At 40.2% G+C, this 13984-nt stretch overlaps 1 protein-coding gene across 14 annotated transcripts in view; it reads left to right on the forward strand.

Annotated features, from left to right (window-relative positions):
- Positions 1 to 13984, forward strand: part of LOC5573467 (guanine nucleotide-binding protein G(q) subunit alpha) — a 99808-nt gene that overhangs the window by 64660 nt on the left and 21164 nt on the right. For 12 of the 14 annotated variants that reach the window (XM_021841499.1, XM_021841496.1, XM_021841501.1 and 9 more), the window contains 3 exons: positions 9350 to 9534; positions 9607 to 9761; positions 10010 to 10138. In XM_021841499.1, the coding sequence (XP_021697191.1) occupies positions 9350 to 9534; positions 9607 to 9761; positions 10010 to 10138 (469 nt within the window). The remainder of the gene's footprint in view (positions 1 to 9349; positions 9535 to 9606; positions 9762 to 10009; positions 10139 to 13984) is intronic. The other 2 variants (XM_001660835.2, XM_021841498.1) reach the window with 1 other exon arrangement.

Here is a 13984-nt window from a genome sequence, read left to right on the forward strand (position 1 = left end):
AAAACATACTCATACATAATAATATCCCTTATTATTCTTATGTAATCTGTATTTATTTATATTAAAAATATTCAATTCTGAAATAAATCAATTTTTATCCGCTCAGCCGAAAATGATCGCAAATAAAGGATCTTGCTTGTTCGTTACCGAAAACAAGAAAACCTACCAAAACGACCAAAACAAGAGCGCCACTGACAGCTAAGAATCATATATGTATTGGTAAAAAGAGTGCATTATCTGCTACACCCATTTCGATCAGGGTGTAGGATTTTCTGCACCGGTGGCGATCGAGTGTAAAAACGGTGCGCTACCTGCGGAATAAAAGAACGGTTTTGGTGCAACTTTTGCTACACCGGTGGGAAAACGGTGCAGGCGGTGCAAATAAAGAAAAACGACATTAGTCACGTGCTTTGCTAGATGTTCATCCTACAAGCATCAATTGTTCATTTTATTAGCAAAGTGCAGGTAAAGGAAACATTACATCACATACATTGTCCACAATAAAAATATGTGAAAATATTGCTATCTTATTCCGAATTCGTGCCGCTGCTTTGAAAAACATTCCTTATTTTGATGTTGTGTGAAAAAACTGCATATGAATTCATTGTTTTCCATTGGAAACGGGATGAAATCCACGAAGTATTTATTTTTCCGCCACATCTCCAAAAAGCAAACAATATTGTGCCATAATACATACTTATGAAACTCAATCATGTCGTTTTTAAATCCAAGAATGCAATGTCATAAGGTAGATATGATAACATCTTGTAACAATCTGTCTAAGTGTAATGCAAAGGAGCAAAAAAATTAAGGATTTGTATTGTTTTCTGCTATTTCCTCTCTAGGTGCCTTTTTCTCAAACATTCTTATTATCGTAGCTAACACACTGAAAAATTAAAAATTGCTTAAAATACGTTCAAAGTCGCTTTGCCATTATTACTGGTACACCCACTATCACTGGCTCAGTCACCCTAATTTTGGGAAATTTGTTCGCTATCGTTTCCAAATAAGTTTGTCATATGTCTTCATCTTCAGCAGTAATGCCTTTTCAGGGAAACAAATATAACTTTTCTAACAACGAGATAAGTGGCTGTTTAGAAAGGAAAATGTTAAATGCAAAAAGAACCATGTAAGAACTGATAAGTAATCGGCATGTTGCAAGCCTAAGTGTAAACATAAAATCGAATTGATAAACCAAATACTCCCGCGCCGTGTCGTGCTCCGCAATAGCTTTCCGCTTGTAGTGATGATTGTTGAATTCAAACCTGTCCCTGCAGAGATTCATTTCTCTGTAAGCAATGCACAATAGCTGTAGTATATATCTGTTATCGCTGGTCTTTTTGCCAGGGGCTTCACGAATCGTATTAGAATTTAAAGCTCCGTTGCATGATCAATACTTTTTAGATCCTTGTCATGATTCAAGCGAGATCCTTGGGGATTTTTACGAGATCATAGCGGTATCTCATTAAAATCTTACTTAGATTACTAGATACATCATAAGTAGTGCAGGGCTGGAGCAGGTCTCTTTTTAGATACTTGGTCATTATTTTTAATGGAAGGTCTCTCAAGCAGAGATTGAATTTTTAGAACATTGAGATAATCCTTCACTTATCGCGCTCTGTAACAATCATGTTCCATAATATATCATGAGAACATGTTTATCATCTTCTACCACAGCTCTGATTAGATCGTCGGGGTAACAGTGCATGATAAACCCCGTCTAAACAAGCCCCGACTCCTAGGGGACACTTTTGCTATCAGATGTTCGGGGACTGCTTTTTATGGCAGTAAAATAAAACACCTACCCCCAATGGTAAACAGGCGAGAAAAAAAAAAAAGGTTTCATCATCGGTCTCTCTCTTTGGAGCTCTCGATCGCTGCTGTAATTTATCAAGCTTGTTATGAATTGCGATAGATTGCCGATCATGGAGCAATACAGATGGGATATTTTTCTTCGTTTGTTTTGATCGTGCTTCGAAATCATATGAGAACGAATTCTGCAATGCCAGGTCTTTATTTTCACTTTTTCCTCGGCTTGCAATGTATAATGATGCGAAAATCTAGAGTCTCCAGGAAAACCTTCCGAGACTATTACGCAGTTATTTTACAGGAAAATCATCCGCAAGTTTCCAGCAATTACTCCGGAGATTTCTTCTGGAATACATTCTGGGACTCTTCCAGAAATCTTTCCAAAAAATCCTCTAGAGATTCATCCACCAATTCTCCTTGAAATTCTCGTTGGGATTTTTCATGGGATGCTTAGAGGAATTTGCTCCAGAACAGTTTAAAGCATTCCAGTAGCATTTTAATACTTGTGGATTGTGTGTTGTATTTTTCCATCTTATTCATATGGATTCCTCTAAAAATTTATCTACGGTCACTCCCAGGAGATATCTGGAAATTCCTCCAGAGATTCTTCGCATAATTCTTCAGGGAATCCCAATGTTTGGAGCTTGATAAACTGGTTATTTTATAACTTACACAAGTATTATCAGAGTTTTCTTTAGAATTTCATTTCAAGATACCTGTCATTATTTTATTTTTCAATAATTCCTAATAAAAATGTTTATAAATTCTTTGGGAAATCAAAAAGTTACTGGAAGTATGCCTTAAGGACATATCTGGAAAACCGAACACCCGTTTGAGCTTCAGCTTTTGCAGCTACGAGTAAAAAATGACACGTTTGCAAATAATTTCTTACGTCCTCATGAGCAATTTAGGTACAACTTGCAAGGTTTTTCATGGACATGAAATAATTTAGCACTTGAGTCAGTTTTGCGATTATGCGTATTTCATATGTCATTTATGCACATTACAGCTCTTTTGAACAAGGATCAGTTTCCCTTCCATATCAAGGAGCTGAATTGTAGGGCTGTTACAACAGTCGCTAATTTCGTGGATTTCGTGATTTTCGCGGATTTGTAGCGGATGCCAGGCGCGAAAATCGCGGATTTCTCAAATCGTGCCACAAAAATTGCCAATAAATTGTTTCGATACGACAAGTTATGCAGTTCAATCATTAGGAAATTTGTATTTAAAAATGTTAACTCTCTCATCTCATTGAGTGCTGTAAAGTGCACTTCATAATTAAGTCACTAGGGCCCAGTTTTGCTGTTTAGTTATTAATTTTTGCAGGTATTTTTTTGTTTTCCTCCAATAATTTGAAACATTTCGAATATTCAATTCTCCAAATGAAACACAGTGAACAGAAAAACTATTTGTGAATTTTCGATGATCCAGTTTTGAAAAATCATGGCAGAAATTGCGCATTCTCAATATTTTACTATTTTTAGCCATTACAAGTGTTTTGCAACATGATTTAGGGTGGAAGGCTCTAGTTTGGGCATAGTCACAATTTTTTGATTGTTATAGTGCAAAATTCTAACAAAAATGCTGTTTTTCATACGTTTTTTGGCTCTCAACATTTTCAAACAACTATCGTTTAGGCAAGCTTAGGCAAGAAGAGTCTTCTTCAATCGATTCCTTGGTCTTAAACGCACGTTTGAGCAAGATATCTCCGAGGGGAGTGGCGGGCAGCGATTTGTACGGCATAAAGAAGCTCTTCTTTAAATATTTGAAGTACATACGACAATAAGTACACAGTTAAAAATAATGAGGATTACACGTCTTGTAAACTTCATTCATGCGATGTAAACATGACATCATGTAAATTTAAGTCTGAAATAATGTGAAAATGTGTTATATGTCATGTAATCACTCAGGATCCTGCTGGATTGCATGACATATAATTGAAGTTTACATGACATATCATGTAAATATCAATGATGTTCCACGCTCCAATTATGTGCATTATATGTCACAGAAATTTACACGTTTTGTTCGAACTGTGTATTCATTTAATAAGCCACGAAGCTCCCTGTTTTGAATCAGTAAAAGCTGGTATAGTAACCTTTGAAAACGGACATATCGATATACGGTGGCGCATTTCGCATACAGACATAATGGACATAATGGACGTTTCGCATATAGCAAGTAGCATTTCATACATGACATAAAATTCTTACTGTGTCAAATGTACATTATGCCAAACGTCCATATGCGCAATCTACCACCCCTCCTCTTAAGTACATACAGTACTGGACAGAATAAATTGCGTTTTTCATACAAAATGGTCTATTTTGGAGGTCTGAGGTGAATTATTGAAAATTTCTTATGTTGTGATAAATGGCATAGTGGGTGACGGATTCGCGCGTTTTTGTTGCCGGAGATTTTTTTTCCCCCTGTTTTGGAGCGTCTTGCTGGGTAGTGCTTCGTGAAGCCCAAGCAGGACAGTTCGGTTTTGCGTCGTCCGATTGATTTTGCCGACGGATTCGCGCGTTTTCGTTGCCGGAGAATTTTTTTCCCCCTGTTTTGGAGCGTCTTGCTGGGTAGTGCTTCGTGAAGCCCAAGCAGGACAGTTCGGTTTTGCGTCGTCCGATTGATTTTGGTGACGGATTCGCGCGTTTTTGTTGCCGGAGATTTTTTTTCCCCCTGTTTTGGAGCGTCTTGCTGGGTAGTGCTTCGTGAAGCCCAAGCAGGACAGTTCGGTTTTGCGTCGTCCGATTGATTTTGCCGACGGATTCGCGCGTTTTCGTTGCCGGAGAATTTTTTTCCCTCTGTTTTGGAGCGTCTTGCTGGGTAGTGCTTTGTGAAGCCCAAGCAGGACAGTTCGGTTTTGCGTCGTCCGATTGATTTTGGTGACGGATTCGCGCGTTTTTGTTGCCGGAGAATTTTTTTCCCCCTGTTTTGGAGCGTCTTGCTGGGTAGTGCTTCGTGAAGCCCAAGCAGGACAGTTCGGTTTTGCGTCGTCCGATTGATTTTGCCGACGGATTCGCGCGTTATCGTTGCCGGAGAATTTTTTCCCCCTGTTTTGGAGCGTCTTGCTGGGTAGTGCTTCGTGAAGCCCAAGCAGGACAGTTCGGTTTTGCGTCGTCCGATTGATTTTGGTGACGGATTCGCGCGTTTTTGTTGCCGGAGAATTTTTTTCCCCTTGTTTTGGAGCGTCTTGCTGGGTAGTGCTTCGTGAAGCCCAAGCAGGACAGTTCGGTTTTGCGTCGTCCGATTGATTTTGGTGACGGATTCGCGCGTTTTTGTTGCCGGAGAATTTTTTTCCCCCTGTTTTGGAGCGTCTTGCTGGGTAGTGCTTCGTGAAGCCCAAGCAGGACAGTTCGGTTTTGCGTCGTCCGATTGATTTTGGTGACGGATTCGCGCGTTTTTGTTGCCGGAGAATTTTTTTCCCCCTGTTTTGGAGCGTCTTGCTGGGTAGTGCTTCGTGAAGCCCAAGCAGGACAGTTCGGTTTTGCGTCGTCCGATTGATTTTGGTGACGGATTCGCGCGTTTTTGTTGCCGGAGAATTTTTTTCCCCCTGTTTTGGAGCGTCTTGCTGGGTAGTGCTTCGTGAAGCCCAAGCAGGACAGTTCGGTTTTGCGTCGTCCGATTGATTTTGCCGACGGATTCGCGCGTTTTCGTTGCCGGAGAATTTTTTTCCCCCTGTTTTGGAGCGTCTTGCTGGGTAGTGCTTCGTGAAGCCCAAGCAGGACAGTTCGGTTTTGCGTCGTCCGATTGATTTTGGTGACGGATTCGCGCGTTTTTGTTGCCGGAGATTTTTTTTCCCCCTGTTTTGGAGCGTCTTGCTGGGTAGTGCTTCGTGAAGCCCAAGCAGGACAGTTCGGTTTTGCGTCGTCCGATTGATTTTGCCGACGGATTCGCGCGTTTTCGTTGCCGGAGAATTTTTTTCCCTCTGTTTTGGAGCGTCTTGCTGGGTAGTGCTTTGTGAAGCCCAAGCAGGACAGTTCGGTTTTGCGTCGTCCGATTGATTTTGGTGACGGATTCGCGCGTTTTTGTTGCCGGAGAATTTTTTCCCCCTGTTTTGGAGCGTCTTGCTGGGTAGTGCTTCGTGAAGCCCAAGCAGGACAGTTCGGTTTTGCGTCGTCCGATTGATTTTGCCGACGGATTCGCGCGTTATCGTTGCCGGAGAATTTTTTCCCCCTGTTTTGGAGCGTCTTGCTGGGTAGTGCTTCGTGAAGCCCAAGCAGGACAGTTCGGTTTTGCGTCGTCCGATTGATTTTGGTGACGGATTCGCGCGTTTTTGTTGCCGGAGAATTTTTTTCCCCTTGTTTTGGAGCGTCTTGCTGGGTAGTGCTTCGTGAAGCCCAAGCAGGACAGTTCGGTTTTGCGTCGTCCGATTGATTTTGGTGACGGATTCGCGCGTTTTTGTTGCCGGAGAATTTTTTTCCCCCTGTTTTGGAGCGTCTTGCTGGGTAGTGCTTCGTGAAGCCCAAGCAGGACAGTTCGGTTTTGCGTCGTCCGATTGATTTTGGTGACGGATTCGCGCGTTTTTGTTGCCGGAGAATTTTTTTCCCCTTGTTTTGGAGCGTCTTGCTGGGTAGTGCTTCGTGAAGCCCAAGCAGGACAGTTCGGTTTTGCGTCGTCCGATTGATTTTGCCGACGGATTCGCGCGTTATCGTTGCCGGAGAATTTTTGTTCCCCCTGTTTTGGAGCGTCTTGCTGGGTAGTGCTTCGTGAAGCCCAAGCAGGACAGTTCGGTTTTGCGTCGTCCGATTGATTTTGGTGACGGATTCGCGCGTTTTTGTTGCCGGAGAATTTTTTTCCCCCTGTTTTGGAGCGTCTTGCTGGGTAGTGCTTCGTGAAGCCCAAGCAGGACAGTTCGGTTTTGCGTCGTCCGATTGATTTTGCTGACGGATTCGCGCGTGTTTTCGTCGCCGGAGATTTTTTTTTTTTTTTTTTCACCTGTTTTGGAGCGTCTTGCTTGGTACGTATTTGGGAAGGCCCAAGCAAGACGGTTTATTTTCGGGACGCCAAGAAGTTTTGCTGTCAGTGTCAGTTTTGTGTTCAGTCGAGAATGGATTACCAACTGGTGAGTTCGTTTCATGCTTATGATAACACATATTTTCTTGAAAGCGTAACTTTTATGTAATATTAAAACAAACTTTGTATGGTTCGTCACTATATGTGTCGGCATTATGCTTTTTTCTTACACAATTTGAATATACATATACAAATTCTCTTTTTGACATTATTAAAAATTATTTATTAAAAAAAATCTTTTGAATTGTTCGACATTGTGAATGTTGACGTATTTTCTAAAACTTCTACCATATCGAGACAAAATGCACAGTAATACTCATATGTAATTTTCAAACAAACTATGTATGGTTCGTCACTACAAGTGTCGGCATTATTCCTGTTTCACATAAGTTTAAATATATACATGTAATTTTCAGTTTTCGTCATTAATAAAAACGTCTTTTGAATTGTTCGACATTATAGATGTTGACGTATTTTGCCAAAAACTTCTCGAGACAAAAATACAAAACTAGCTTTAAATACAAGTCGTATATTTCCCCCTTGTCCATGGATCGCATCACCGACCAGAGGTGACTCCCAGATCTTTTCCTCCCTCACTAATAAACACCCTTCCCGTGGTGATTGTGGAGATGCAGAGGTATTCTCGGTCTCTAGAAGCAACAATCATTACACCCTAACATTCCTTCCCCATCCCAACTGACTGTAAGGACTTGGCCGGCGCCGTTATTGATCAATAATATTAGATCTGCTAAAATTGCACTTCGAGAGTAAGCGGAAACTCCCATCCCTTATTCATTTGGATCGTAGTGCAATTCTTACCAGTTCCGATCAATCACGGAGTAGCAACCATTGACATGTACAGTCAGTCTATGCTATGCTATGCTATGCTATGCTATTTTGGAGGTCTGAGGTGAATTATTGAAAATTTCTTATGTTGTGAAAAATGGCATAGAGTTATTCTAGAAATATTTTGAAAAAAAAATCTGCTGAAAGATGTTATTTTACGAACTTGTATGTCTCATTAAATTGCACAATTTTGCAAAGGGGCATTTTGATCGAAGCACCATTACCTGCCCATGTTCCAGCAGCCCGCTCACGAGTTTAAAGATAAGTTAATTTGAGTAAATACACAAAAGATTGCCCACAGTATGATACAATTTGTCGAATCAAAACGTCTAGCGGCTATAGTTTTTAAATTTACATTGTTTAAACTTATCCTTTTTCAGTGTGAGCGGGCTTCTGGAACATGTGCGGGTACTGGTGCACTGATGGTATTTCCATTTATAAATTATTTTTAATTACAAATCGCGTCATTTTTTTCCAATATTTAGATTTGCGGTGACTTAAAAGTTTGTTTATAAAATGATTTGAATTAAAAAAAGCTTAGCAAAGTTGAAGTTACTTTATAGCTGCAGTGAATATTTCAGGCCAGTTGGAGTACTAGAAGCCGAGATCCAAGTCCTATCTTGGCCATTTTATATGGAAACACATCCAATTCATCCATTTCTTCTGTCCAGTACTGTACAGTATTGGACAAAACATTTGCAACTTTTTAGATTTTCCATACAAAATGATCAATTTTGATAAACTATATCTCGGTTATTTATGGACCGATTTGAATGAAATTTTCACGGAATATCAGAAATAACTTGAATTTTAACATATATTTTTGAGTGATTTTTCTAATCACAAGTTGAAAAGCAGTAACGGTTTGACTAAAGTGAACTTTTTTGACGATTTTTTATAATTGACTTAACTAAACATATTGAAGGAATAGCTTCATGGTATCTTCAGCAAAGTTGTAGATTTTGACGAGATGAATAAGTTTGCTGAAAACAGTTTTTGTGTAGAGCTATCAGATTTTGAGATAAAAAGTTTTGAATTTTTCGTCGAAAATTACACTTTAGTCAAACCGTTATTACTTATAAACTTGTGATTGGAAAAATTATTCAAAAATATATGTTAAAATTCAAGTTATATCTGATGTTCTGTGAAAGTTTCATTCAAATCGGTCCATAAATAACTGAGATCTAGCTTACCAAAGTTGGTCATTTTGTATGGAAAATCGAAAAAGTTACAAATGTTTTGTCCAATACTGTATATACCAGACACTCAGTGACCCTGTTAGTGGATTTCTAGTAAGCTTCTCAATGTATGATAAATTTTCGAGCTGTGTGGAATACCTTTAAATAAATAAAAACTGAATTTAGTACTTAATTCGGGTTTCATTTCACTTCTCAATGCATTTCTGATAAGGTTTTTAGTTTACCATTCGTTAGATCGCTGGAAGAATTTAAGCGTGATGGATTGACGAATTACTTGTAAGATATTTGACAAATCGCTGAAAAGTTCGCCCATTTCCGTCGAGCGGGTGCCCTCGAGCGGGTGCCCTCGAGCCTTTCCGTGTCAATGCTTATTAAATCAAAATTGTTGAACTAAAACAAGAACAGTTCTTAAAGTGTACCTTGAACTGCAACTCATATTTTTTCTTTCGATCTCCCAATCGTTTCTTCCCAAACAGGTACCGGTGAATCGGGTAAATCGACATTCATCAAACAGATGCGTATCATCCACGGTAGCGGTTACTCGGACGAAGACAAACGTGGCTTTATCAAACTAGTGTACCAAAATATTTTTATGGCAATGCAGTCGATGATTCGGGCGATGGACCTGTTAAAAATTCAGTACAGTGATCCAGCGAACATCGTAAGTAGCGACCCGCAGGAGGGAACCAGTTCTGCAAGTGATCTTCTCTCACATTTGATACTTTATTTTTAGGAACATGCGGAGCTGATACGAAGTGTAGACTTCGAAACGGTGACCACATTTGAACCGCCATACGTTCAAGCAATCAAAGATCTGTGGGCAGACGCGGGAATCCAGGAGTGCTACGACAGGAGGAGAGAGTATCAGCTAACAGATTCCGCCAAATAGTACGTATAACGGTGTTCCAATGTCATTTTCCAATGTTGAGAGTTATCCCAAAGATATTCGTTCAAACAACTAAAAGGATTGAAACTATTCCTATCGTAGTCGAATTTCAGATTTGAGTTGAATATAATTTAACAATGATGATTACGATGAAGGACATATCGGGCACGACAAAGTTTAACCAAATTTTCTTTCTGATCTCTATCCATCTCGAATTTTCTCCCAACTTTCGTCGCAATGAAAAATATAGTTACCTAATGGAAATTGATCGCGTGGCGGCGACCGACTATCTTCCAACGGAGCAAGACATTCTGAGAGTGCGTGTACCCACGACGGGAATTATCGAATATCCGTTCGACCTAGAGGAGATTCGGTTTAGGTACCCTGCAAAATGCCTCAACTCATTGCTGATTCTAATTTGTTTTGTTTTTGCTTGCATCAAACACCTCAACGACTGTGTTTCGTTTGATTGTGTCGGGCGAATGTTTCGTTGCATCTCTGTGGTTACGTTCTCTTCTGTTCTTGTGATTTAATCAAAAAGCATATGCAGCATCCACTTTAACAGTTTTTTTTTTAATCGCATCTTCGTTCATTGTTTGTGTTAATTCAAGTCAAAACCGACAGTTGACTTTAATTGTACTAATTTTATCATCTTTGTTTGTAAGTACCTTTACGCCTTACACATTTTCTCGCATCTGTCTGCGCATTTTTCATGTTCTCTATTTACTGTCTGGCCTCTCGAGCTCCGGTCAAAGAGATAACTGCACGCAACATTTATATTATATTTATTTTACCTAGATTTACCACTTACTTTCAATCATCATTGTTCGCTGGCTTTCTGGCACGTGCGTGAGTGTGTCTGCTGCCTTGATGAGTCTTGTCTCCACTGCTGCTAACTCACCATTATAATACCCGCGGTGTTTGTTTTTCGCTTCGCCCGCGCATCTATCATAATCATATCAGCGAAACGTTTTGCCACTTGAAGCATATACGGCTGTTGACCACCGGCACCGGGTCCGCCCTAGCCCGGCATTCTGACGAGTCATCCTCTCGCTTCAGTTCTCATCGCTACTCGTGTTTTCTATTGTAAAAATGAAACCTGAACCTATGGTGCGGAGCGGCGTGATCTTGAAAAATTAAGGACCATTTCTCCTGCTCATTGCACACACGTTAGGATGTATTTCGCCTGTCCATCTGAGCCCCAATCGCTCATCGCAATAAGTAATTTGCTTTGACAGTTTACTTCACTCACGTGTGCGGTTGCATGCTGCACTGCAACCGGATCAATCTGCTGCATTAGCGTTGGAATCTGTCGAACTAAGTGGTTTTCAACCTTTTTCATACCATGCATCCCTGTTCAAATTTCTACAAACTTGATTCCCCAAATAGTTCCACACCTCACTATGAAACAGTGATCATTATTAGGCTTTATTTGAAACGGTTCATTCTTCTTGACTTAAACACGTGACTGTTCCCTAATAGGTTTCACCTGTTCACCCAATCATTTCATATTAAATATGTTTGCGATCTTCTTGTTTAGCTGCCAAAATGTTTCGTTTCGTTGACATTTAAATTCACAACAAAAATAGAAAGTACATTCTAGTTAGATTTTTAGATGCCTTTATCTGGAATTCTTGTGCGTTTACAGCTCAGCATATTTGTGATAGCATAGAGCAGTAATTTAGTGGGACTCCTTGCATGACCATTTCCCCCCAAGACAAGTCAAATTTTCCCCTAAGGAGAATTCCTCCTGGTTGAAAACCACTGGTCTAACACTACACATGGTGGCGTGCATTAGCAGTCACTTAGTCTGTAGATGATCTGACCGTATACCAATGTGTGTGTGCATGTGAGTCTGTTGATGGGCTGACTGTGTATACGCTTAGGCGTTGATCGCTTCCAAGAAACGGGCCCGTCCAGTCGGATGTCGTCCTTTGATCTCTGATGCGCATCGTGAAAAATCAGCATTGAATCACTATCAGCGCCTGTCGGGCACGTGATTTTAGCGCTTATGTGGGTGCTAGAGGAGGCGGTTGATCGTTCCTGGCGTGGTCGGTTGAACAAAATCGAAGGAGGAAATTATCGCAAAGAGAAAAAGCTGTGCAGTATGTTTGGGCGTACGAGCTTTTGGCAGAAAACCTGTTGTGTTGAGATGCTTTCAGGCAGGAAATCTACTACGAAATGGTCGTCCATTGATTTCTTGATGGATAAGGAGAGGGGCGAATTTGGAATTTCTTACGTGTTTATATCAGACACCTGTTCATCACCTACAGACACTACCCGCCAAAAGTATGGAATCGCTTCAATGAGTATTTCAACTCCCGTTCTGTATGCAGCACCCTAAAACAGAACTGCCCAACCTACGGCCCGCGGAACGCATGCTAATGTATCAGTTTGGTTATTCTTTAGTTGAAATTTGAATACCCGTTAGAACGACTGTGCCCACACGTGAGTCTAGCCTAGCATGCTAGCCTCGAAACTGTTCGAGGTTCAGAACAAACCAAGCTTTTCAATTTGTTAGAATATCAAGGACAATTTATCTCTTTCGTTAAATACAATCTCAATCTCACTGAATGCTGGATTTTCACTGAATATTGGGCATTGATTTTACATAATCTAAGAAGGATTTGAACAAAATGTAGTACTAAATCTTGCGAAGAATTCTCACAGAATGTTAGACAAGTTTTTTTTTGCATATTTGGACAACATGTTCATGGAATCTTAGACATCATTCCTCAGAATCCTAGTCAAGATTGTCACTGAATCATGACCATATATTTTACAAAATACTGGACGTTCTCGCATAATTCTAGATTTCTAGAACCCCTAAAAGAATTCTTAGGATGATTCTTATGAAACCGTTAACAGCACCCTAACAGATTCCAATACATGATTTTAAAATTAATCTTAATAGCGATTTGTCGGTATTCTAATCACAACTCTGACGAATCTCTGGGCAGAACACGGGGTCTTCAGTAAAATGGTTCTGGAGGTGAAGCGCTATCTGATGGTGGCTATCATTATTCCAGGCAAAAGATTCGAGCAAGTTGATTCAAAATTTTGCCTTCAGATGGCGCTAATGATCAAGAAACTTTTGATTTGCAAATATTCTCAGGAGCCTGACCGCTTATAAAGATAGCGTCTTCGGCAAAGTTGTTCATTAGATCAAGAACTATCATTGTTCTAGGCCACCAGGCGACGCTAGTGGACATAAAACTGTTGTTTTGCGAATATAACAGAATTGACAACTTAGAAGTATGGCGTCTTCGACAAAGTTGTTCAGTAGCACAAGGGCTATCATTATTTTAGTCAATCTCCAATTTCAAGGCTTAAACCAAGATAGTCCTCAAGCTACTGAACAATCCGCCGATCTTTCTAATTTCTAATCACGCTGCTAAGGTATTTGCAAAACAAATGTTTCATGCTAATTGGCTTCTCCTGGTGGCAAATAGCCCGATCGAAGTTTGCCCTTGGCTTATAAAACAACTTCGCCGAAGACGCCATTTTTATAAGTAGTCAGGACTCAGGGTTCTGAGATATCTACAAAATAAAAATTTCATGCCCATTAGCGCCGCCTGGTGAACAAATCTTGAATCTTTTGGGTTGAATAATGACAGCCTTTGACTCATTAAACAACTTTGCCAAAGACGCCATCTTTTTAAACAGTCAGGCTTCTGAGATATCTAGAAAACAGAAGTTGCATGCTCACTATGGCTGCCTGGTGGCAAAATTTTAAATCAACTGCTTCTAACAATGATAGACCTTCAGCAACTGAACAACTTTGCCGAAAACGCCATCTTTCTAAGTGGTCAGGATCCTAAGATATCCGCAAAACAAAAGTGCTCTATAGCGTCGCCTGGTGGCTAAATCTCGAATTTCTTGGCTCAAATATTGATAGTCCTTGAGCTACTGAAAATCTTTACTGATGACGCCATCTTTCTGCATGGTCAGGCTCCTGAGATATTTGCAATACAAAACATTCTGGCACACTAGCACCGTCTGGTGGCGGAATTCCGAAACTGAATGATGAATGTCATCCCTTGATCTCCTAAACAAGTTTGTCATAGATGGTTTTTCTATATTTAATCCAGATCGCGAGGTATTCATGTTGAACATACCCAAGGAAGTCAAGCAAATTTACATTTCGTAGATATCTTGACCTTTTAGAAATCGAACGCATAAAACTTCAGCACGGTTTTGCTTCATAGTCACACACCTTACTACA

This window comes from Aedes aegypti, chromosome 2, assembly GCF_002204515.2.
Source record: "Aedes aegypti strain LVP_AGWG chromosome 2, AaegL5.0 Primary Assembly, whole genome shotgun sequence".
In the NCBI taxonomy this organism is placed as follows: domain Eukaryota; kingdom Metazoa; phylum Arthropoda; class Insecta; order Diptera; family Culicidae; genus Aedes; species Aedes aegypti.